Genomic DNA, 26,772 nt, shown 5'->3' with positions numbered 1-26,772 from the left:
GCACCCAAAAGTAGATAGGCACAACTTCACCCCCAAATACACATACATGCCAAGTTTCATTAGGATACCTCAACAGGTTTTGATAGTTACCTTGTCAACAAAATTCATTACGGACGGACGGAAAGACGGACGGACGGACGGAAGGACGGACGGACGGACGGACGGACGGACGGAAGGACGGACGGACGGACGGACGGACGGACGGACAACCCGAAAACATAATGCCTCCGGCACCACTTCGTGGCGGAGGCATAAAAATACTTCTTGCGAATCATCATGGGTTTTCTGATAACGGGTTACATTTGGTGAAATTAACATGCATCATTACTGCATACTGCTATATAGCATATTTACTACAATAAAATATCATATCCTGCAAGGAAAACATATCTGCAATATACAAAGTCATGCATGACACATTGTGTACATGTCCAGTGTAGGCTTGACTCATCTCAAGTGAATTATGAAAAGTTGACATCCTCACAATTTAAATTAATTTCGAAAAGTAAACAATCCATTACATCACACAAAATCACCTTCTTGATTTGTGCTGATTGGTCCATCAAACAGCTTCTCCATTCCACTGAGAAGCTCGAGCACCAGGTCACTGCAACTGTCAATCATCTTTGAGGCTCCGCCCCTCTCATCTCTGACCAATGGCAAGGCTCCTCTGTCCTGCTGGCTCCTCCCACTGTTCTGCCTGAGAATTTCTGCCATGCAGTCGAGAGGTGAAGGATGACAGGACGGGCGTGTCCCTGTCTCAGAGGTCACCATGGTAACGAGAGCAGTGCATGATGCCAGCCATGTGGTCCTGTCTTCCGTGTCCTGAAGGATAGAGGCAAAGGCTTTCAGCAGCCAGGCGGCACTGTTGGCGAGATAGGTCACGCTGGAATGCCTACAGGAATAATGTGAGAAAGCTCTTTTGTTAAAATAATGAATATTTTGGTTAACATGTACAATTTGTAGTTGATCATTTTTGTCATTGTATCATAAAACTGAGATGGACTTTTAGTGATGCAGCATTAACAGGAAGAAAGACAGGACTGCGAGTACGAGTAAATAGCTGAAAATATTAACTGACAATCAGTTGAAATAAAAAAAACCGACTGAACACAACAATCACAAATTTCAACTAGTATGCATTACCCGCTACCATGCAAAGGGATAAGAATCATCATAAAGCTCAGCAGTGTAGTGGATATGATGCTTGTCTAGCAATCAGGATGCCATGGGCTTGCATGGCATCAGTCCCACTTGCATACGCATGCACATGATTTTAATCCGATGATGATGGCTTTAACTCAAAACACTGAATAAGGAGTGAGTGTTTACATCGATAAAGGGAAATTCAACAAAAAATAGATGTTTTAAAAGTTTGAATACTGAATACTAATAATATTGCTCCTGCAACCAGCACTACCATTGACTGCTATTACGATTTATATCATCCTAAAACTGATGATGACACAGCTTTCATTCAGCTTTAGAAGATCAAACGCTTTCCACAGATATGCATGTGATACGGTTCATACTGATATGTAATGAGTTGAGGAAAAAAGGAGGAGAACAAAGAAATGCACAATGTATTTGATAAAGTAAGTTAAGTTAATAAACAGGGCAAGAGGAGCAAGAAACATCTTTCTTACAGGAAAATGACTCAAACAAACAAGAAAAGTGTAATGAACACCAGACTCACAAGAAATTGGCTTGCTTGCTACTCATCCACCCAGCATTAGTCCAGAGGATCTGGGCTAGTTCCTTCAGATGGTCCTGGTAGGCCTCCCATGTCTCCAGGGGGACATTCTTTCCAGCTCCTCCATCTCTTGCACTGCTGCTCTTCTTCGTCTTCTTCTTATCCCCATCACCCGCAGTGCTGATTGTCCGGTCCTTTGCTCCCCGAGATGGAGATGTGGTCAGTGCATGGTCTTGGTCCGACAACAGATGGAACATGCAGCGAGACTGCACTGGGCTGAAAAAATTTGCTGGTCCCTGGAAGGAAAAAAAAAAAGGAAAATGGACAGTGAATACCCATTCCATGAGATCAACTGGAATGAGGTGTGAGGTCTACAACTATTCACTGACCATCACAAACAGTCACCTTGGGCAAACCAAAGCATTCTTTCCTATGCTATAAGAGAGGTGAAGATGGGATCTTCTCTGTAAATGAGATGTATGTGACTATCCCAAGGGGCTTTCATTTTCTATTGATGAGATTTTAGATTGAACTCAATCTTTATTCAAATTGGAATAATTTATATAACATGCATATACCCTTCCTAAATCATGTCACACTATAAGCAATGAAGACTTTCATGTGTCCTTTTTTTTTTGGGGGGGGGGGGAGAAAATAGATTTATTTGAATCAAAACAAGAAAAAATCTCCTATAGCTTGATATGACCAACAAAATTAAACCATGCCTAAAACACCAGCTGAAGAGTTTTGTAATGGGAATACTGAACTGTACACGTGTCAGATTTGCTCTTCCAATCTTACTCCTAAACTTACATTAACAGCATTGCTCTCCTGCAGCAAGTGCATCCCATCTTCCTCTTCATCCTTGAGGGGCTGCCATGACAACCATCTCTCCACAGCTAACACTGTATTGCTCCAGGTGAGACCAAGCTGGGTGGCAGCAAGTTCAGCTATGACCTTGACGTGACCCTGGACTGATCCATTCGTGTCAGGGTGGGAAAGGAGAGATGCCCTCTTAAGGGGCAGGAGGTGGAGGGGATTAAAGGGAGTCTGGCTTGACATGTAGCTGCACAAGGAGCGGAGGTCTTCCATCACCGCCTCACTGCACTGTGACCTGTAGAAGCAGACAGGATGTAACAAATACAACTGTATAGTGAAGTATTTCCTCCTGATGTTGTAGGAAATTTGTGATAAAAGTTATAATGTGTGCACTTGACATGTTGCACTTGCATCATTACATATGAAGTCATGATTATTGCATGAAACCATATGGAATTGGACTGTTATGATGTCATCTCTGCCATACTTGGCAAGGCTTGAAAAAAAAAAAGTATTATTTTGTAACAATTTTTTTTTTCCTCTGCTGATTTGAAGGTCAAAATGTTATCAAACATATTCCATGTATGGAACATTTTAAAATCAAATTGTCCTACAAACACTTGTACACTCTTAAAGCAATTACTGTAAAAGTAGTCATTTTTGTGTGAGTACTTATAGGTTTTGCTGGGTGAGATAAATTTCGCATGTTTTTAATTATGCAGAATCAGGACACTTATTAGTGGAACATATGACTTGCAAAAATATTCACATGTTTTTATTTTTGCACAGGTTTCTGGTCATGCAAAATGTGCAAAAAGTTCCACACCGCAAAATTTCCCCCTTAACAGTAGTCACACTTACCCACACTGTTGGAATGTCTCTCCCATCATTTGTGACACCACCCGCTGAGAAGTGGTGATGGCCAGGTGCTCTTTGATTGGCCACAGCCACACACACATGGCTGTGGGGGTCTGGGCTGTTCCACTGCACGGTGCAGGGGTAAATGCATCGCCACCTTGTCCGAGGGTCACGTCCCTGGTCAAAATGCCAAGCTCCGCTAACTTCAGTTCGACTGCTTCTACCAATTCAACGGACTCTGCATTAGACGATGAAAGAGAAAAGGGTGCACATGAATGGCTGAAATCTATATGATCCAAATTTGGCACAATTTGCAACAAAATTCTGCAACAAGAAGAACTTGATACAAAACAGCATTATGATCTTGGTGACTCATTAATTTCAGATTAACATAAGATGTCTTCTTCCCAGATGAAATACAAGGAACAGTGACTCAAAATGGCATGCTACAAGGACTGATCACATCAAATCATTGCTTTCATTAATCCATCCACATTTTATGTAGTACATATACACAAGACAATATAACAATCACAATCAAGCTCTTACAAACTTTTTAATTGCATTCTCAGCCCTTTACATCACATAGTCTACAGTGCAATTACTATACTGTCAAAGTGGATATTTGCGCGTGACTAATTTTTCGCTTTCGGCCGGCTAAGAAGAGTTTCGCGTCTTTTAATTCCGCGGAATCATGGCATCAACTACTGGAACATATTGCAAGCAAAAATATTTGTGTGCTTTTATTTTCGTGCTAGTTTCTCTTTGCGCAAAACACGTGAAAATTTCAACACTGCAAATGATTTCTTTATCTATCTTGAATTATAAATACCCAAAACAATTTCAAATCCAAAACCAATAAAAAACTTATCAAAATTAATACACCAGTAGAAAAACACACAGTTTGTACCAAAGAGACCTAGGAAACAGGAAATACTGTATGAAATCTCTAGTCTATCCTCAGCTGTCTAAAATATTCAAATGTATATGAAAGGAATTCACTACCTTCCATGTCATCTGGGAAGACAGCACTATGTGCCAGAACTTGCAGCAGCTTCTTCCTCATGAGGGCCCCACCCCGGCAGGCAGACCACCTCACGCAGCGGTTGGCGACATCTCGCCTGCGGAACGTATCGCCACCAGCCTGAGCGACGACGTCCATTGCCCGACACAGTGTGCCGACTTGCTGGCTCGCCTGTGCCTGCTCGGCTGTCTGAAATGGGAGTGGCCTTCCCTGGCTGTCCGTCAAGCGCTCCCACAGCTGGAGGTCAAAGGTCCCCGTGGAAGCCCTGCCCTCGTCCAGCGAAGCGTGCAGCCGCTTCATGATGGTTTCAAGATCCACTGGCAAACTGGCATAAAGAATATGATTCAACAAAATTATGAATATTACAGAGTTTGAGAGCTTTGTCTGCAAGTGTGTATATTGCGAACATGTGATTCCACTATACTATGCATTATTTTGGTAAGCCTTTAAAATTTTGTAAATGTTTTTTCATCATCATATGTTGCACATTAAGTTTCAAGAAGTCAATGAAGCAAGTCTTTCAAGGATTTTAACTTAATGGAATCTTAAAGTTTCCTCTAACTCCACTTTTGAGAGTTTTATAAGTAAACACCATAAAAATAATTAAATTTCTCAGACTAAGCACATAAAAGTACTTCTGAAAACCATTTCATTTTGGCATTTATTTTTGGAACCATCAATCAAACCTGGAATGTCATGTGGCAAATACAATCTGGAAATTTCAGAATCAAGTACCACAACACGAAAGGACTTTAACTGGGTATCTTCTTCTCAGAAGCCTGATGCTAATCAAAATACAGCATAGCAAGTGCCCATCCAGTCTTTTGACACTCGTACCTCTCGGCCTTGTGCAGCACAGAGACGACGGATCGCACAGTTTGCTTCAGGAACCAATCCCAGTGGAGAGCCAGCTGCCCAAAGGAGAATCTATCGCTCTCTCTGATTGGCTGCATGCAGAGCCGCACCAGGCGATCCCTCCAGTGAAGGGCCACCAGAATCTGAAATAACAAGGACACAAACACACATTGACATACATGAATTAGGAGGCCAGGAAACGATAGGGCTGCCACTTTGCAGACTAAAAAACACACTGATGCAAAGCAACAACATTTTTAAACATACTAACACAAAAAACATTTTTAGTTAAAAAATGGAAATATTGGAACTGCTAACACATGCAGCATGAAGTTTCATTAGAAAAAATCATACAAAAGCATAGTAATTACTTTCTTACTATTATGAGGAAAAAATATTCTAAAAAATAACAGATTAAAAAAAATGTCGCTACAGCGACTGGTTATACTCCCGCCAAACAACATTTCATAAGCTTTGGTCAAAACAACATTTCATAAGCTTTGGTCAAAAAACTGAGGAAGTAGTTAAATCCGCAAGATCTTTCCTTGATCTTCTGCCATTAATATGCCGTTACCATGGCAACGTACTTTCGGGTACTGTCGAAAAATGCGTCTTGCACATCTACAACCAAAGGCACACATCTGTACCAAGTTTCATGGACATTGGGCAAAAACTGAGGAAGTAGTTTGCAACACAAAATTTTCCATCATTTTGGCTCATAATATGTGAGCTGTTACCATGGCAACATACTTTTTGTCACTGTCAAGAAATGTGTCATGCTGACCTATATCCTAAGACAAACATTCAATATGAATTCCATGAGAATTGGAAGAACACTGATGAAGCAGTTTTGCCATGAAGCATTTTGCCCTATATTTTACCAATAACATGCCGTTACCATGGCAACGCACTTTTTGCCACTGCGGAAATATGTGTCTTGCACATTAACATATTCAGATGAACATCTGTACCTAATTTCATAAAAATTGATCAAAAACTGTGGGAGGAGTTCGCGACGCAAGATTTGTACCCATTTTTGCCCATAATATGCCGTTACCATGGCAACGTACTTTTGGGTACTGTCAAAAAATACGTCTTGCACATCTACAACCCAAGGCACACATCTGTGCCAAGTTTTATGGGAATCGGTTGAAAACTGAGGAAGTAGTTCGCAACGCAAGATTTGCAACGGACCGACCGCCCGACCGTCCGCTGATTCCTATATACCCCCTTCAAACTTCGTTTGGCGGGGGTATAACAAACACACTACAAATTAGACATTTTCCCTGACCATAACTTATTGAGCAATAAGGACAAATATGATAGTTCAATCCAAAAACCTGATCAGAAATCATGAAGCTAAGAAAAGGATTTACAGCATCATTTCATACCGGTCTTAAAATGTACATTACAGTGTCTGGGTTGGTCCAGTTCTGACACAAAGAAAATTTCCTTTCTGTCACACAATGCTTCAAAATACCACAGAGCCAAATCCCCTGCCCTCCACCAAACTTAAAGATTGAATGCATCACAAACTCACCCTCAACAAAATGACCAAGACTATGGCACTGAAATTCTGACAATAATGAATTCCCTTTAGTTGTCTACTCCAAGGTAATACTTGTCCAATTCCTTCAGTACCAGTGCCCATTTTCTTTTGACAATTTCCATAGTGAGAGGCTTTGCTGTGATAAGTTGAGCTTTGGTCCTTCTTGAACCTACTTCTTCAATGTTTGGTTCTATTCTTAAACTTATATGACAACCATCATCATAGTCAGTTAAACCTTGATAATATGAACACAACAAAATCATTACTCTTGTGAACATATTGGACATTCATTAACTAAATTACTAGACAATGTCATGTACTTTAAGATGCTAAATATATGTCCAACACTGCGTACTTTGCAAGGCCATGTTCTCTCTTTGTACAGTACATTCTATGAGAATTGGGCTCAGTGATTGAGTGGGACTTGTACCTGGAAGGCCTGGTCTTCGGTCAGTGGTTCATCAGCAGCCAGACCCTGTGACACAAACTGGTCCCAGGCCTGGAGAAATGGACCGACATGACTGACCACGGGGTGGGGCAGTGACTCGACACTCAGCCAACCTGTGGTATAAAGAAAATAAAGGCTGAAACTACAACAACAAAGGAAAAAAGACAATACACTAATACCAGGTTTACAAGTAGGTAACATGACAAACAATACACTGACACAAATTGTTGTCTTCTGAACCTTAAAAGCAAAGCCGTCATTCTCCTTTCATGAAATCGAGTAGTGTATGGCCTGTTGTGTAAAGTCTTAACGTGTTTTTTTTGAAGTTTTTGTTTTCAAGTACCTGAAAGTTATCTTATGCCTAAAGTCAATGACAAAAAAAAAAAACCTAGGTCTGTGGAAAGACAGCCGGACTGTACACTGTACAGCCATCATCTCTTCTCATCAATGAGAAATACACCAAGTTGTAAGCAGCCACTAAACCACTCCCCCCCCCCCCCCACCCCCACCGAAAATACACACAATTACATAAAAACACACATATTGATTGATAGCTACACAGATAAGCTATTAAATAAAAAGACAGAAAAGTTGATAGACAGACAGATAGTACAAGAGACAAACAGACAGATACTTAGATAGACAGATAGATGGATTCAAGAAAGACAGGTTAACAAAAAGGTCAATACATATACACAGACGGACAAACATAATGTAGTAGAATGGATACAGAAAAGAGTATTTCCTGTTAGATATATTGCACAGAGCATCCACGCTCAATTACAAAGTAGTGGTTATGCTAGCACATGCTGACATGGGCAGCAAGGCTGCTGATACAAGATTATACATCCCTACCTTTCTGGAGGGCATTTGACCAATCAAGTACTGAGGTTGGCTTCTTCCTCTTAGTCTTTGATCCAGGCTGTGCTTTGATGGCAATCAGAGCCTCAGCTAACTCTCTCCTCATCACAAGAAACAATCTGTAAATGCATCATATTGCATCAATATTTTATTCCTCATATTCCCACAAATACATTTAAGAGAAGGTATCAAATGCATTGGGTTCAATGGTATGTACAGATTTTGTTTTAACTGAAATGCAAAACAATACAAGTCTTTGAATAGCAAATAACTTTATGATTGCAATTGGAGATTAAGGCTTCTACCAACCTTTTTCTGCTTCAACTTTATGATTGTAATGTTTGTTTTGACAATGAAACGTCTGCACATGTTTTGATATTCATGTGTTCATAAAAAGTCCACATATGTCACTTCACCAATATTCATCATTGTGCTTAATAAACAATCTGATATAACATTGTGTAAATGTTTTAATCAAACTTGATTGACTTTAAAGTAGTAAATACAAACAGGAACTACACTGTACATCACTTATGTTTACTCTAAATTTTGTTTCTAAAGAAATGTTCATTTCAAAATGGCTCCATACGTCTTATCTTTCCTAATGAACTTTGCTGACTTAGTATCATATGATGCAGTATTTGGTACCCTGGGGTACCAAATAAAATCTGCCATATTGCTGACAATACCCTGGGTGACAAAAAGACTGATGAAAGTAATTTTTGGTTCTCACTGTAACAAGATTTTTTTAGGTAAGTGATCTTCATCAACAATAAATGAATATTTATAGACCAAATAAATCCCATAATTCAATCATTTTTTTCTCTCTCTGTGATTACTGTACATTACCGTACCACACGGTATGAAATGCCGTAACCAAGATTATGATGATATTTTTAGTTACAGTGTGCCGAATCATATCAGGAACAAATCATTATATTGACACAGTACCTTGTGGAAAGCTGTGCAATTTGGCTCACTCTCCCTTCGATGTCCCCTGCTTCCTCCATGCTTTCATCTTGACCCTGCAGCGCCCTCTCTAGGTGGACTTTGAGTGATTTGAGCAGCTGCTGGTTCCAGTGCACGTCAGTGGGAGATGATATGAAGCTCTGAACTAAAGTGCAAATATTCAGAACACACAGGTAATAGAGGATGAGAAGTATAAGAAAGAATTTTACTGTATCATGAAAGCATCTCAATCATTATTTTTAACCTTTTTATGTGATGATTGCTGAAATTGATTTAACAAAACAACAACTGATGATGAATTGACATACATGTGTAAGCAACTGAAATCCCTAAACACGAATTAATTGCAGCGAGGTAGAGATTCCAGCACTATTGCAACACGTTTTGTGGTTGATCACACACACACACAAAAAAAAAAAAAACCAGGGCAAATGTTTATATCATACATAGCTGGAGCTACTGATATGTTACCAGACTAAGCTTCTCTGTCAAAGGTGGGATGGCATAGGAAAACGTGAAAATGATGATTTTCTGGGTTATGCTTGGCTGTAATTTCAACAGTTAACTTTCAAACCATGACCTAAACCCATCAAGTCATATGCTCCTTTCATAATCTTAGGTATAGGTGTAGAGTCTGTGAGGGAAACTGGACTAAAATTTTCAATAAATGACTGATTTATTTCATATTTCATATCACCTGTATAAAAAACATTGGGAGAAGAATGATTACTTGTTTTTCAGTAACACATGCGTTTCTGTAATTTTCAACTGGTTCTCTTCCCATCACTGTTTCCTTAACCTGTTGAGGACGAGTCTCGAGTATACTCGGGCAGATGTCTATGGGAAATGCATGTTGTAGTAAAATCAAACCGTCCTCAACGGGTTAATCTAAACAAAGATATGATCATAGAAAACTCCCCAACATACTTTGCTCTAAGCTGATTTCCTGTCTCATCTTGTCCACCAGTGGATGGCTGAACATACTCTGTAGAACCCTGGAAGACAAATGGTGCATGCCCTCGGTACATGATCCGCACGCCTTCAGCCAATCACAGCGCAGCTTCCAGTCCCCCTGGCTGGACGCCTCCAAGAAGAGGAGGAGGGCAGCATTTATCAGGTTCTGTGCCGGTGCTGATCTGTGGGGGGTTAGAGTTGCACACAAGGGTGACAGGATCAAGTGGATTACTGCAATGCTGCACAATGACACTGGTCTGGTCAGATGGTCCAGGACCAGTAAAAATCACTGTCGGACCAGTAACTTTTTCAGAAATGGACCAGCAAAAAATGGAAAAACTGGGTACCTACTGGTCCAACAGACAGGTCGGACTAGTAGAAAAGATGGGTTAGTGTGCAGCCCTGAATACTGCCCTCTGTCACTTAACGTTTAAAGCTATGGGGTTCAAAGTTCCACTAGAGCACTTACAAGTTGCATGTCCAAATGCAAGATACTTTGGTGCAAACTCATAAAGGTAGTTTAAATCACATCCCCAGTTTTAAAAAAAAGTCTATGGACTAAAACAAACACAAAACAGGTGTAACTTTCAGCATGCTTATCAGCCCATGTTCATCATTGGATATCCATTGGCTGACAAAATATGTGACCCTGCATCACAAAACAAACAAAAAGTCGCCAGACATGGATTTTTAGTTCAGAGCAGATTCTGAAAGAGCAGACTCTAAGCTTTAAAATGATGTATAACTCAATTCAAATGGACTCTCCTAACCTATCTAAATATTGGAAGAAATGACACACTCTGGAAAGTGTGAACTGAGAAAACAGGCTCTGAAGTACAGGGTGTATTCAAGCGCTTAATCTTTACCAAGCCATGCTAGCTGTGGGATGAGTGGAACAAAAAACAGGATGTTGACCACTGGAGCAACAACAATGAAGGGATAATCAGATTAAGCTAAAATTGAGCATGCTTCATTAGCACATTCTGTACATGTTTAATGCCAACTTTCAATGCAGTAGCATTATTCTTTCCAAAGTTATTGGAGTTGAAAGTTAAGTGCATGGACAGGGTTTTTGTGAAATGGGAAGAGGGTTCTATGAGAAACAACTTATCACACTATTCCATCAAAAAGTGTTCGAGAAAAACTGCTCAAAACACAAGTTCCTGTTTGTTTTATGATCCCAAACTTTAATATAATATAGAAAAAAGACTTGCTCTTCCAGAAAATATGAAAAACTCAAGATTGGTTCTTTAAAGGTTGACCCATTTCACCTATTTTCAGTCCTCACACAAAATCACTGTGTGCAACTTTTTGTTCGTTTTGTGATGCACGGTCACATATATCAAAGGTCAATTCTGCAGTCAAAATTTGCATAATCCATGGATGAAATTCAAGTAAATGTCTAGGAGAAACGTGGGTACCTGGTGGAGACCTCATGGGTGCCCTGCTCCAAGAGGTGCACAAGCAATGCCCCCTGGTGCTGCACCACCACCAGGGAGGGGTTGGTGGTGATGCACCTTGCATCCGTCAGTGGGTAGAGGTCGACTGGAGCATCCCGCTGGGCAGAGACCGACATCACAGAATCCTCTGTTTCCATGGAGACGATCCCATCCGATTCACCAGATAGGCACCTTTCCAGTGTCTCCTTAGCTCTCTTTAAAGTCAAGAGAGGTTGGGGTAAATCAGGATTTTCAATTTCAGAACTTCTGTTCTTAAAAAAAGGCAACACATCGAACAGAGTATAATGTTATTTCACAAAGTGTACCGTCTTTTGTGTATATTTGCTCTGTCATTTCATGTAACATCATATTTCATATTTATCCGCCATACACTGTACCACTATCTTCAAATTCTATACAATCACCCTTTGGGTTTCAAAGAAATAAACAGCTAGCAAGCTGCAAAAATATCTGCAATAATTCTGAGCAGACATTGTCCTAGAATCATATGTATATTTCAACCATACTTGTTCTGCAGCCTGGTTGACACAGGGGCCTCATAATTCAAGTAGGCCTCAGAGTGAATCAAGGCATTTAATTTTGGAAACAGTTAATCTTATCAAAATACAAGTTTGTTGTAATGGCTGTCAAATATACATGTCCCTGAAATACTTGAAAGTTTGAAATATATTGGACAACCGTTCAAAAATCATGGATTTTGAGGCTTTTGAAATTGGTTATAATACAGACCTGTTTGTTGGCAAGAAGAAGCTGACTGCTAACATAGACTTCAGAGCACGCCTCCCTCAGTGCCCTGCTGGTCGGCAGCCCGTTCAGGACCAGCCTGCTGGTCTTGGATGCTGCCAGGAGCAGGCTTGGCAGTCGGGCGGAGTCGTTGCTATGGAGACAGGAGCGCATCTCTGCATGGAGGGCCATCAGCGTGGAGCACGTCTCGTCAGACTTCAGCCCGATGGCACGAAGAAGAGTGTGGACATCCTGGTCGCTGTATTCTCCTCCTTCCGTCTGGGAGAAAAAAAAATGTTTTGTGATCAGGAAGTTATGTTACATCAACAACACTAAAATACCACATGAAAGCGAAGGAGATTTTACTCAAAAGAGGATGCTCCCTTGAACAAAAATTGCAGAAGCAACTGAACAGTGAAATCTCATCACATTAATAAATACTACAAAATTTCGAGCAAGTTCAATTCTGAATGAGACATCAATGATTCAAGGAATGTCAGTTTATGTAAATTTTTATGAAATATTCACCAGTTTACAACCTAAGCATCATTTCCTTTATTCAAGGCAACTTAATTTGTAAATTTCATTTATAAATTTCTCTGGAAACATTCTGTGATATCACTGGCATCTAAATCTTATTTTTGGTTCTTTATATCTCATTTCTTTAAGTTTTTGAAATCTCGATATGGCAACAATTTCATAAAGGATACTTTCTGGACTGGTCACAAACAGTCCATGTCAACAGTACATTATCATTTGAGTACATGTATGTAGCACATTTTGGTAGCACAGTGCAAAAGGTAGCATTCTGGAGGGTATAGGGTGATATCTTCATATCTTACACCGTTAGAATGGAAAGTCACTTTAAAGTTCCTGCTGAGTTCCAGGGCAGTGATTGGTACATTCGTTCCCGGTTGTAATAATGAACACTCTGCCACACACTGAACCAACTCTGACTATCAAAAAAAAGCAAGACATTGGCATCATGAGTGCATGTACTAGCATACATCTTTGCAGGTGTTGTGTTGTTGTTGTTGTTGTATTTCTTTCCTACTTCAGTAAACTGGTCAAAACTCTGATGGGGAGGGGGGTGCGGTTAAGGTACATATGCCTGTGATAGACTAGTAATTACCTCTCCAAGAAGGTAAATCTCTACTCCTCGATTCCTCATCGCCCTCGAGATCTCCCCATGTCTCGGATCCATGGCCAAAAAGAGCCTGTGGTGGTAAAATATAACCCAAGCATACCATGTCATGATACCTCTAAAAAGGTAACCTCTTGGTATCTTTGTATGAAGTCCAGACATTTGGATACTTAAAGGAGAACGTTAACCCAGTGAGTGAGTGAATACAGCATTATCAAAAACTCATCAGTGAATTTTGAAAAAAAAAAAATCGGCCAATTTGTTTAAAGCTCTACAAATTTCTTAACTTATTGTGCTGCCGGATGAGAAGACTACAACAGGCTGTGAATCGCCCAAAGACAACAACATAAAGGAAATATAAAGAGAATGCAACATGTTTTCACATTTCTAGCAAAATGAAAGAGCACATGACAAAAACAAAAACAAACACATTACAAAACAAAAATTGTGGACATATTGAAGAATGCCATTGATCAGCCATTTTATGTGGTGTCCAACAGGATCCTAAGAATAGCTATTTTGGTCAAATAAACAGACAATTTTGCAAAGCAGTCTATACAGTGTATTTAACTTGGTGACTGAACTACAAAGAATTCTTGCAAAAATAAAAATATTGAGACCTTAAAAAAAAAGTGCAAAGTGGAACACAATCTACTCAATTCTATTGGGAGATGCATCACAACTGCTCTAAATCAAACACAGCTTGCCATTCGAGATAACTTAACTTACCTAATGCAATTAGTGAAATAAAGAAAACACCTAACAAAACTAGTAGACCCAAGCTATTGACAAGAAGAGTTGGGAATTTTTCTCAAACCTGAACTCGGGATGAGGCTTGATAGCGGGAATGTCTCCGTCAATTACACCTCGCTCATTGATGGTCAAAACACCGCCCGGTTCTAGCAGACCATTCAGGCGATCCAGGACAGATGGGCTGAAAACAGAAGGAATGGCAATGAAATATTAGAATAAAAATGATTACAAAATAATGATAAAGAATTTCTTTTTTAAAATCATGCATTCTCAATCTCATTACCTATCGTCTGCAAATTGTTCACATTAAATGTCAGCAGGATTTTTTACTATAGGACAGAGGTCCTTACGTCGTTAACACATTGAATTCCAGATGAGTGAAAAAATAAACTTGCTCGAAAAATTCTTCAGTATATGTACCTTTGTATACTATGCTGCTTTAATGGCTGATCGCCCAAGATATAATTTTTGTCTATTTTACCAGAAATTTACAGCACTTCTCATACCTGGTCTATTATCATCAATGGCTGTCTGAAAATTATCCTATTTATTATGGCATGGTACACTTACCTGCAGAAATTGACATTATCAACAAGGAGCCAGTCTCCCTGTTTGAGGGCTTGCACAAGCAGTCCATCCACCCACTCAAACTTGCCACCCCCGCCGGGAGTGGAGTGGTCCTCCATGGCATACTTCTTCTTCAGGAGGCTGGCAGCTTCCAGCACTTCAGAATAAAACAATGAAGGAGTGTTCAGCTTATGTTTTTCAAGCAGGGAAGGACAACAGCATCGAATAGTGATTTGCTGTTTGGCAAACTCCTTCATACAGTTGTGTATGCATATGTACGGGATGAGCATATTTTCTTTAACCTAGAAAGATACAATACAGCAAACTTGTAATATTTTGCTTTGAAGCATTGTTCTTTTTTTTTGGGGGGGGGGGGGTGGGGGGGAGAGTATTTCACACAATGTGATACAGTCTGTACAGCACAAAAAAAGACCTATGCAAACATTTGATGAGATATGTTTTGTTGGCATTAGTTCATACTGTCAGCAGTACTGTATTCAAAGCAAGCTTTATCACAGAAACTATAGATTTCTCTTACTTGACTGAAAGCACTCATTAAATCTCATGAAAAAAATGTGTACACCTTAACAAAGCTGTACTCACTAGGTCAATGCCCTTTTGCACATTTTCAACCAGCTTTTATCATCTTTATTCTATTGAAACTTCTCAATACACACGATCAGTGTTAAAAGGATGAAGAGTTTTCTTCTGGTAAATGTAACGTCGGACATAATTTTGAATCTATTTTCTATAATAGTTATTCATCTATTGTATAATGACTTCTTTTAATCCACGGGTATGTAAAGTACGTGAGTGGTTTTTGTTTTTTGCTTTGGCAAGCATCACTTCTTCACCTTTAGACAAGTTGGAGACTTGGGCTGAATTCAGCATCGACAGAAGTTGGTCAACCATGTTGAGGTTCTGCTCTGATAGCTGCACACTTTCAGGTTGCTCTACACAAATAAACAAATAAAAAAACAAGCCACAAAATAACCAAAAACAAAATCACACAATGGTCATCTATTTGAATATTCTTTTTTTCTTCTTCTTCTTCTTCTTCTTCTTCTTCTTTTTTTGATAACTTTCCACTACACCACCACTACAGTCAAATGGAAAAATCCATAAAGTGCTAGAATATAGTCAGGCAAATTCAGCTCACACTTCAGTAAGAATTGCAATTAACTGTAGTGCAATTGATCTCAACGACAACTTGAGTCACTTAATCTTGAAAGTTCAATGAATTTGTTGAGAATTTCGTGCAGAGGAATTAAGATACTCATAATTATACAAAATATACAATGGATAACATACTGAAGAAAAAGTCAAATAATTTTATTTAAACAGAGTGTAATGTTTGTCATGTAAGTTTCACTTTAATTGTCTCATACCATTTGTAGTTGAATTTCTGAGGGCAGACAAAATTCCCATGATCCTCTGCACCTGCTTTCTCTTCTCTCCCGAATGGCCAGCAAGCAGACTCCTGACCGTTTCCATGGCAACATCATCCACCATTGCCACAAGGGCCTCCCAGTGTCTATTCAGGTCAACCTGCAGGGTGAAATGACCAACACATTGATGCCAGCATTTCAGGAGAAAGTTTATGAATATCACAATGATGATGGAGCCTTTTGTAAAAAGGTCCCTGCAAAAGAAATGTATTTTGACCTCTAATGATGCCTTTTGGTCTGTGCACTTACACAATTGTACATAACCAAATCGCAAAATACTTCATGAAAATATGCATCACTGGGTGTGTTCGAGCCCTCTCTTATCAAAAGTGAACTGAACTGTACCTTACCCCACCAGAGGAGTACTCAAACGCTCCTAAAGTGTACCATTTCGAGCTGAAGCGAGCCAAAAGTGGACCACTTCCCGATGTGCCCCCAAAGGGTACCAAAAGTGTACTAAAAGTTTGCATGTGAAGAATGCGCGTAACATGCACGTGTTTGTACACCATAATGCAAAGAGTTCATTGTCTTTGTTCGGGACATCTGTAAGTAGTTTAAGCATGCAAAGTGAATAACCCTTTTGCTAAAAAATTGTGTGACCCCGTCTAAAAATAACTCATGAGGTACGCTTTCTCAACAGAGTGCTCGAACGCTCCAAATCTGGCACAGTTCAGTACGATACGCTTTGGTTAAGAGCACTCAAACGCACCCACAGTTTCTGAAGTGCACTGTACCTGTTCGAACCCTCCCAGTAGCTCTGTGGTATCCATGGCACTGTTCATGGCCAGGACCTGTAGTCTGTGACCAGTCAGGGCAGCCAGAAGATGAACCAACGAGGTCTTTCCACTGGAACTGGGACCAACCTGGAGGCCGGATAAAAGAAAAATATATATGCTTTTTCCCCAGTCTTTACCTCGTAATGCATTCAAACACTTAATTTTATCAAAATGCCATAAGGCATTGCAGAGATATCGACCGATTCGGGTTCGTTGAGGGCAGCAGACATTTTACGGCACAGGGCGCAGCCATAGTGGGTGTATCAGCGACCCCCCCTGCTCTCCCCCACCCCGGGGCAACATGTTTATCACGCACTTGTAACAAAGGTTCGCGCACTAAGCAAGCATTCGCGCACTCAGTACGAGACGCCCATTGGCTAAAGCAGTTTTTCATTCTGCGCGCGTGCTAATGTAGGGAGAGGGGTGGGGGAGTGCGGAGGGGGGGTCTGCTGATACACCCACTATGGCTGCGCCTATGCTAAAAATACACATAGCGCGTCACAGAATCGGTCAATAGGGAAAATAGTACAATTCTACAATCTTGACCTTTGACCTTTCATTTTGAGGGTGTAAACCAAAAAGTTGATAGGCACAGCTTCGTCCACTCACACATGCAATTGTTCATATGCCAAGTTTCATTTGGATACCTCAAATGGTTCTTAAAATACGCTGTCCACAATATCGATAACAGACAGAAGGACAACCTGAATACATAACGCCTCCGGCGACACTTCGTGGAGGAGGCACAGAAGATGTAACAATCTTTTTACTCTAAAAGAAGAAGCCAAATGACGTGATAAAGATAACTCTAAGACACCTTTTTTTTGATGCAGACAACTCACCAGTACGGTCATCCAGTTCATTTCCACACATTTCATGACTGACTCCATCGCCCCAAGGTCGTGGTGCAGGAGCTGGAGCGGGACTTGTGTGAGGGCGCTGGTCTCCCCCGACGACTTTTGGCGCGGCAAGAAAGCTCCGCCAACCTACAGGACAATGCACACAGAGTGTTGAAAGTCCCACACTTACAAAGTTGTAAATCAACACAGTATAATTTCCCTAGATATCCTGTAATATTAGTCAAAATCTCAAATCCACTCTCAACAATATCAAGCATTGTGCGAACATCCTGCATCATCACTATCACGATATATACATCAAACTTGGTGTACCTATAGAATTATTAGTTCTGCTTATTTCTTGTTCATTTTACAGTCATGATGTAAAGAGAGTTCCTGTGTAAAGACCTGTTCTGTAGAAGTTCTTTCCTGATCATGAACTGCAAGTCCTATTCAGATTAGTGACAATTACATGTACTGCAGAATTTTTCCGATGGCCAATCAGACAACAGAGCTTCTCAAACTTTTTCAAACAATTTGAGTCATTGCTTTCCTTGCAATCTCATGCAAAGACCAGTAAACAAAATTTCCTTTTAGAACTACAGTGTGTATGTACAAGACATATTGAGGTCAGTGACAGTGACTACCAAATTTCTGCTGGCCAATCAGATAATGGAGATTCTCAAACTTTTTCGACTAATCACGCTCTTCGCTTTACTCTGCTCTCACCTGCAGCCAAGCTGGAGTGATGAGAAACCGTCTGCAGCTCCGATACGCCGCCATCTGCTGTCCACCAAACTTCTTCCCGAGCACCTTCTCATACAATCTGTACACCTGTATAAACATCAGACATTCATGATTACATATCAACCCATTCTCCACAGGACTCTCAAGCCCCCATAGACATTTTACAGGACTCCCAAGGCTGTGAAAGTTAATGGTTTAAGTCATACAACTAAGAACAAACCATCAAACAATTCAAAACACACACAAATACAGCCGTACATGAAATATAATGACACATAATTTTAATATTTTAGCTTGTCTTGTTTCAAACGATTCTGAGTAAATGATTATAGACAAGTACCAGTTTCAGAATTTCAAAGCTTTAGAATAATCTACTTTCTACTTTTAAAAATAAATGAATCTATAATATCCCCGAGTGCCAGAATGGTATTTAGCAATCACTTTGCTACGACATGATATGCATACAAATTACTCCTCTAGAATTGATAATTTAAAGCATCCATCAGATGCTTGACTATTAATCCTCCTTCCTAACTTTTTCTTTGTCCTCTGCTGTTCTCATTCTATCTCCGTACACCAGACCGACGTGCAGTCCAGGATCCCATAAGTCCGGCCGGGCCCCGAGGTCGCGGACCATCAGGTCACACCATCGGAAGAGGTCGCGCAGGTTGAACTCCCACGGACCCCCTCTCTGTCCCCAGCGACCCTCCATCATGGTCTCTTGGTACAGCTGGGTTTAGATAGCATGACAAGGAAAAGCTATGGTCAGTTTACATGCATTATGCACCATCCAATCTGAAGCTGCTTGTTCAGTGGTGATCTATCCAATGCTCTTGTGCAAAATATATCACCATTAAAGGGAAGATAAACCCAAAGAGAAATGTGGATTGAGTGAAAGCAGCAACATTAGTAGAAAACATCAGTGAAAGTTTGAAGAAAATCGGACAATCGATGCAAAAGTTATGAATTTTTAAAGTTTTGATGTTGGAACCGCTGGGTGAGGAGACTACAAGAGGTTATGACGTATGAGTGGACAACAATACCAAGAAAATATAAAGAAAATTCTGCAAAAATCCATTTTTCATGAAAATTACAAATTCCATCAACTTGATATTGACATATGTTAAGGGTAGCAATTATTCCCCCTGCTTTCTGAAAGCGGTTGGTCCATTGCTCTTTCATGATTCTAGAAAAGTGAATTTTTGTTCAATTTCCTTTATATTTTCTTTGTATTGTTGTCCACTCATACGTCATATCCCCTAGTAGTCTCCTCACCCAGCGGTTCCAACACCAAAACTTTACAAATTCATAACTTTTGCATCGATTGTCCGATTTTCCTCAAACTTTCACTGATGTGTTCTACTAATGCTGCTGCTTTCACTCAATCCACATTGTTCTTTGGGTTTACCTTCCCTTTAATAGATTTATGACTCTCAACATTGCATCTAGATCAAAAGTGTCAAAACACTATACTCAAACAGAGATTAGTAATTCTAGTCTGAATAAAACGATTGCATATAGCAGCTATATGTACACTGTCACAGGACTGGTGCATCTCAAAGAGCAGAAATCATACACCATCAATGCAACAGGCACTATCGAAAGCATTTAATGAAAACTTATGAAAGTAGGTCAATAGTCAGCACATACTGTTTGATTCGCTGACGTAGTCATGCATTTTCCATCACAAGTCACAATGTTTAATTACATGTCATTTCCATGCGATTAATATGTTTGCAATTTTTCATAATAGATTAACAGAATGCTTCTTTGATGTATATTTATTCAAGGAATGCTCTCACAATAAATAAAAATCTAGATTTATAAGATCAACCAAAGGAAAAAATAATAATTCTCATAGGGAAACTTGATTCTTTGCAAAATCTAAGTTTAAAGAAAGAAAGAAAAAAATCACAGTGAGATTGAATTTAATCCAAAACTCATTAGCGGCATAAACCTACCTCATTGCTGAACTCCACCATAGCTGTCAACGTCTCCTTGTCTATCATGGGGTACATGGTGTGGGTGATGAAAAGGAGGTCTCCAGACGTGAAGGGCTCTATGTATACCTGGATGGAAGGGAAGTCACAAATAATCAAACTCTTAGAAAGATTCATTTTTGGGAGTCATGGTGATACATGTACATACACTCTCTCATGGATGCAATAGTACATTTTAAATCCTAACAGTGGCTGTACTGTAAATCTTGTTCCAAAGACTAGACGTATAGGCCCAAATAACAAAGGGTAGATCAACTCCGATTCACAGAGTACTGGGTATAAAACTTGATTGTGTATGTGTGTGTAACATTACTAAGTATTCAAAAAGAGGTCCCATTATAAATGAACACATACAAATAAAAGGGGGGAAAAATGCTTCAATCCGTTCGTTTTAGTGTGTGGATTTGTATTGAACAGTTTATAGAAAACTAAAAGATGCTTTTTGTTCATATATCATTTTGATGCAGTAGCAGAAAAAGGGAAACTTGCTGTCAGCATATCCCAACATGGATACCACAGTTAATAAACAGGGTGATGAAACAATACTAGTAGTATCTTGTCTGAGTTCCGTCGGAATTTTGATGTCTACATTTGTATATTCTACATATATTCTGTTTGACCAATCTTGAAGAATCGCCAACAGGACAACATCCCCTCCTCCTATCCCCAATACATGTACCTGTGTGAACCTGTTCAGGAATGACTTCGGGAGGCCCTTGCGTCCCCCTCCCTGCCTCAGGGGGTTCTGGCAGGCAAACAGCCGGGTCTCCCCCTGCCGGATCTGGAAGGACCGCCCCAGCTCCGGCACAAAGATCTCCGCCCTGTGGTCCAGGCAGGCATTCAGTCCCTCAAGCACAGACTGGGAGGCCAGATTCAGCTGTGGGAGAAAACACGCATGTATTGAGGTGACTAATATATTAGCCCTTAAGCTGCCAAAACCATCACGCTTCTGCTGAGTATATAGTTTATATTGCATGTGCTGCACTATAAGGGATCACATCAACAAGCAGACGCTAACTTACAGGCTTCAGTTTCTGCCAATAACTCTTGTCCCAAGTAGTCTGCATTAAACTAAATGACTAACTGTCAGCTCTGTGATATATATTGTCGCTGGGGTGACAAGACCTCGTATCTACAAAATGTCAAATGTTCAGGAGATCCAAAAAACATGGCGGCCAAAGCACTGTGGCGAATGGGATAGCTTTTCCTTTGACATGCTGTGGTGGCTTCATTTTCGGAGAAAGACAGTTGGGATTTGGACAGGACATCACTTAACCCATTATTTGACCATTAACCCTAACCAGGCCGGGCTTTTTTGGGTGTTCTGTGGCCGGGGAGGGGTTGATTCAACCCCCCCCCCCCCCCCCCGAGATCTCGGCCATCGATCGTGCAATCGCCATGAAATTTGGCACGTGCATTGCCTGTGGCGTATTCTACCACGCTATACAAAAAGAAATGGAAATTTTCGTCATAATAATTAATTATGCTAATATATGCATGAAATCATACATTTTCCTCTAAATCAGAAGTTAAAGCTCCTAGAATTTTCATTTTTGGTGAAAACATTCTTTGTAGCATTCCTAACAATGTACTTGAAAAAAAATTTGGTATCATAATAAATTTCTTATGTATTTTATTGTTTTATGAATTTCTTATGTATTTCGTTTTTTCGACCTTTTCTTTTATCATTTTTTTTCCGCAAAATTTATGACAGAACCTATTTCGAGCATAATTATGCTAAAATCAATTAGTTTCAGCCTATAAAAGTGAAAATAATCATATCTTTATGAATAAGAAGAGAAAACTCCATTTGCATAGACTTTATACACAAAATCACGTTTTCAAGCCATTTTTGGCCTGACAGGCATGTATAAAACGTCATGCAGCGTCGTAATGGTATGCGCGATTTTCGTGAAAATGGTGTCAAAAGATGCGCAAGACTTGAAAGTAAAAAGTCAGCGAACGGCGCGGTCAAAAAATTTCGCGCGGCGGAGTAGTCGCGAAAAATCCACAAAAGTCATTTTCACCAAAATTGCAGATACAAGGTCTTGTCACCCCAGCGACGATATGGTAGCTCTCTAATTATGCTTTTGACATGTGACTCTACGTGCCATGGGTTAAGTAAAAAAAAAGAAAAAAAGGTCCTCATCAGGTATACACATACACAGTGGAATGAATTGTGACTATACTTTGCACTAGCTCCCTTCTTCTTTTCATTCTATTTCTTCTTTCATATTGTGTGCTGCGATCATCTGAATTAACAGCAATAAATAGAATAAGATAGAATAAGAATGGAGCAATAAATAGAATAAAATAGAATAAAATAGAATAAAATAGAATAAGAATGGAGCAATAAATAGAATAAGTGCAATAGTTCCTCCTGCCGTACTTTTAAGTTTATATCATACCATGATCTTGCCTCATTTCATGTATTGCAATATCATCTGGGGGGACTGTGCAAAATCTCTTTTAAACCGTATTTATATTTTACAAAAACGTGCAATAAGAATTATTACCCATTCACAGCCCCAAACCCACACAGGTCCCTTGTTCAAAAAGCTAAAATTGCTTTCTGTGTATGAAATTAATAAATGTGTTACCTGCACATTTGTATATTCCTATATTAACAATATCTTGCCACATTTTTTAGACAACTGCTTCATTGAAAACAATACTCGTGTTGTATACAGTACTCGTCAGAGTAATAAGTTATATATTCCATTTTATAAATACAATGCTTCTAGACGTACTATAAGGTATGCTGGCCCACTTTTGTGGAATAACTTACCAGACAACATTAAAAGTACCATTAGTCTTTCGTCATTTAAAAGAAAGTATAAACAATTTCTTTTGATTTAGTAATCCCGTTTGACACACGCATGAATGACTTAGATAATATATTGCTTGCCTAATCACTTGTTTATTGTAATGTTTTGTCATCTGTATAGTCCCATGTATTCTGTAATGTTTTGTTCTGTGATAGTAATTAATAATCGTACCATTTTTAATTGTCAGGGATCAGCCTTTGAAAGGCCTTTATGGCCTATTGTTGATTCCTCCACGTGTTATACATTTATTGCATTGCATCTTGCATGATGTAAGTTGCGCTCACGTAATGCTTGTATGTCTTTTTATCTACCCTGTGGAAATAAATAAATGAAATGAAACAGAGAAAGGGACGATACTTTTGTAATGGATATCAATGTTGATATGTTTTGTATTTTGCATTTGTTGGTTGGCTCTCACTTTCATTTTTACCACACCTTTGCACTCCAGGCTTAGGGCTTGCTGCTTGTACCCCTCCCTTTTCACTCCTACTGGTGCTATTTCACTCCTTTCCTATTCTTTATACCCTTATGTTGTTCCCTATCTTGTTTGATGTTGCCCCCCTATTCATCTTTATCCTTCACAGGTTGCCCCCCCCCCCCCCCCCATGGTCCTTGGATCACTGGCCCACCTCTACCTTTTATCTGTTCACCCCTTTGCTTTAATCCCTTCTTCTTACCTATTTGGCCCCCTGCCTTTGACTTCTAACCCACCCCTATTGTTTTCTTTGTTCTGTGCCCCTAGGCCTCCTTGGACTGTGCTTGTTGTATTTGTCTTTGCTCAATACCCTACATGTTGGTCAGTTTGCCTCTGACAAAGATTCTGTTAGGATTGAAAGCTCAGGCCCCTTTTGACTCCAATACATGTACTTCTGGAGGGAGACTACAACACAATCCGAAATCAACATTGACACTGCAACTATTCATATTGATAATAATTCCATCTTACTACACTACAGTGCCTCAATGTGCTGGTAACAGAAGTCCCAGATATAGAATTGTTTTTTTTTTTTACTAAATCAAACATGCAATGAGAGTGAAGGCAACATAAGCCATTTTGGAGCAGCTGTTCACTACAAATATTGACAAAAGAAAACTACAAAATGCTCTACTACTGATATTTTCAAGCCAATGTTCATACCCAATATTTTTTTTTGGATTACACAAATTGCTTTTTATATGAATGGTAGTTTCAATCCTTTCTCTATCAAAATATGAAATTCATACTAGTCGAAATACTTGAATATTTGCAGAGTAAATCTGATATCTGCAAGAATGCTATCACTTTGATTCAGTGACTAATTTTGTGACTATTTCATGACTAATTTCATGAAAATAGTCTTGTCTCTACTACAGTCTGACCTCATCAAGGATCACCCAGTGACCAGCCTTGAGGGCCTGAAGCAGGGGTCCATCCCTCCACGCAAACTGACCACCCTCTCCTCCCTCCACAGGAAGGTCAGCTCCAAACAAGTCTGTAATGTCCTGAGAGATGTAGATGGACAAAGCAAGGCTTTTAAATATGAATAATGATACTGATAATGATAATTTGTCTTTATCACACTTACCACAGAGTTTCAAGCACGTTACATATACACGTGTACCATCATAAATTATACCATAACATACATAATCTTACATGATAAAACATAGCTACAAACTGTACAATGATTCACTTTACTCAATATACAATATGAGTGACAACAAACAACAGAACAAGTCATTATCTTGTGAAGAAGAAGAAAAGAGCAAAGAAGTATTTAATGTCCTAAAAAGGAGAGACTGAGGGAAATAGCCCGACTTTTACACAAATGTCAAAGAACAGAGGAAAATGGTACAGTATGTTGTAAAGAAGAAGCTAAGGCCAAAATGTCTGTCATGTTTTGAAGAGAAATGGACAAAGCAAGAGTGAAAACATAAAAGATGACAAAAACAAACAAACAAACAAACAAGTCATTACGTTGCAAAAGAGAAGGAAACACCAATGGTGTTTTCAATGTCCTGAAATAGAAACACAACAACTGTCTGCAGTGTCGTTACATTCATTACAGAAAAAGAGGGACGAAAAAGCTTGCAATGTTCTAGTAGTAAAAGCCAGAGAAATTACAACTTTAATGTCTCGAACACTACAGACAGATATAGAATAATTTGAGATACTGTCATGGCCAAAAACAAAAAGAAAGGCAAAACATGTCTGGAATGACCTAAAAGAATGCAGGAAGACCACAAGAATCTCCACAGATGGGAGTGTTATGTTCGTACAAACAAAAGTGTACTGATGTAGTGCAAAAGTGAGCATTTTCACGTGAGTAATTTTTTGTGCTCGGCCACGCAAGATGAATTTCGAATGTTTTTCATTCTGTAGAATCAAAGAATTAAGTACTGGAACGTATGGGAAGCAAAAATACATTCGTGTATTCCCATGCTTTTATTTTTGCGCTAGTTTCTGCTTGCGCAAAATGCATGAAAAATTCTACACAACTCATATTTCCACTTTTACTGTAATGTAAAACAGTTTTTATGTGTCTGCTGGGAGAACAAAATGCTTTCTCTACTGTTTTCAATATTACTTTACACTAATAAACAAAGAAATTAAGAGGATTGTTCTAAAGAATCTAGAAGATTCAAGAGGGTACGGCTGCTGCACTGTCCAGCTTTAAACCATTGCGGACAGGCTGATTTTGCTACAATATGCATTTCCCATAGACACTTGCATCGGGTAAACTCGGGACTCATCCTCAATGGGTTAACAAAAAATTATTATCCATACCAGCTAGCATGATACAATTATGAGAAAAATTTCCAGTAAAAGCGGGTAACTCACGGTCTGCTCAGACAGGTTGATTCTGACTAGGTCGTGACCCGAGGCCCTGGCCAGGGCTGACACCAGACTGGTCTTACCGACCCCCGGCGAGCCCTCCAGCAGTACGGCCCGCGGCAGCTGCAGCGCCCTCAAGAGCCGCTGCGCATTTAGAGCCGTGGTTGAGGCGGCCAGGGTGTAACCCTCGCAGCTTGCAGGACAGGGACCTGAAAATGATGTATGGAAAAAAATGGAAAATATCTGATGCACATGAACATAGTCTTGGTTTAGAACTAAAAACAGAAGGGTAAAGGGGAACATTTTTGCAAGATAATCTTTCTCATGCACGGCCAATCTCAGTTACATTTGTTCGTTCACTTCTTAATGATTTAAAATAAGAGAGTACTTTTTTACATTATCTTAATACCTCCCCCAAATAATCATGTATTTCAATTTTCATGCTACACTACTTGTACTTCAGCAGAGTAAGAAATTCATGAAAATTTCCAAATTTTGCAAATGCTGTGTACAAATGCACATTGACAGTAAATCTGACACTTTTGAGTTCCCCATTACTGACTGGTAAACCTCGATTGCAAATAAAGGGTTGAGGGTGAAATGTAAGCATATTTGCACCAAAACTAAATATATGTTTCCAAA

General features: G+C 39.6%; 1 protein-coding gene across 1 annotated transcript in view; it reads right to left on the bottom strand.

Annotated features, from left to right (window-relative positions):
- LOC139734351 (midasin-like) overlaps window positions 1-26,772 on the bottom strand; it is a 132,495-nt gene that overhangs the window by 38,506 nt on the left and 67,217 nt on the right. Inside the window, exons 36-59 of the mRNA XM_071645142.1 lie at window positions 26,137-26,339; window positions 24,675-24,797; window positions 21,167-21,364; window positions 20,449-20,556; window positions 19,023-19,217; window positions 18,470-18,574; window positions 17,744-17,887; window positions 16,860-16,988; window positions 16,066-16,225; window positions 15,532-15,630; window positions 14,681-14,834; window positions 14,175-14,291; window positions 13,346-13,430; window positions 12,220-12,492; window positions 11,452-11,684; window positions 10,114-10,212; window positions 8,102-8,226; window positions 7,229-7,359; window positions 5,232-5,392; window positions 4,376-4,719; window positions 3,374-3,608; window positions 2,507-2,807; window positions 1,697-1,989; window positions 537-895 (exon numbers count right to left, since the gene is read on the bottom strand). Coding sequence (XP_071501243.1) covers window positions 537-895; window positions 1,697-1,989; window positions 2,507-2,807; window positions 3,374-3,608; window positions 4,376-4,719; window positions 5,232-5,392; window positions 7,229-7,359; window positions 8,102-8,226; window positions 10,114-10,212; window positions 11,452-11,684; window positions 12,220-12,492; window positions 13,346-13,430; window positions 14,175-14,291; window positions 14,681-14,834; window positions 15,532-15,630; window positions 16,066-16,225; window positions 16,860-16,988; window positions 17,744-17,887; window positions 18,470-18,574; window positions 19,023-19,217; window positions 20,449-20,556; window positions 21,167-21,364; window positions 24,675-24,797; window positions 26,137-26,339 — 4,374 coding nt within the window. The remainder of the gene's footprint in view (window positions 1-536; window positions 896-1,696; window positions 1,990-2,506; window positions 2,808-3,373; window positions 3,609-4,375; window positions 4,720-5,231; window positions 5,393-7,228; window positions 7,360-8,101; window positions 8,227-10,113; window positions 10,213-11,451; window positions 11,685-12,219; window positions 12,493-13,345; window positions 13,431-14,174; window positions 14,292-14,680; window positions 14,835-15,531; window positions 15,631-16,065; window positions 16,226-16,859; window positions 16,989-17,743; window positions 17,888-18,469; window positions 18,575-19,022; window positions 19,218-20,448; window positions 20,557-21,166; window positions 21,365-24,674; window positions 24,798-26,136; window positions 26,340-26,772) is intronic.

Source organism: Diadema antillarum, unplaced genomic scaffold, assembly GCF_040938485.1.
Source record: "Diadema antillarum isolate AM-2024a unplaced genomic scaffold, OU_Dant_1.0 seq00000523_RagTag, whole genome shotgun sequence".
NCBI classification, from domain to species: Eukaryota; Metazoa; Echinodermata; class Echinoidea; order Diadematoida; family Diadematidae; genus Diadema; species Diadema antillarum.
The sequence above is the reverse complement of the archived record's forward strand: the minus strand, read 5'-3'. Positions and strand labels throughout refer to the sequence as shown.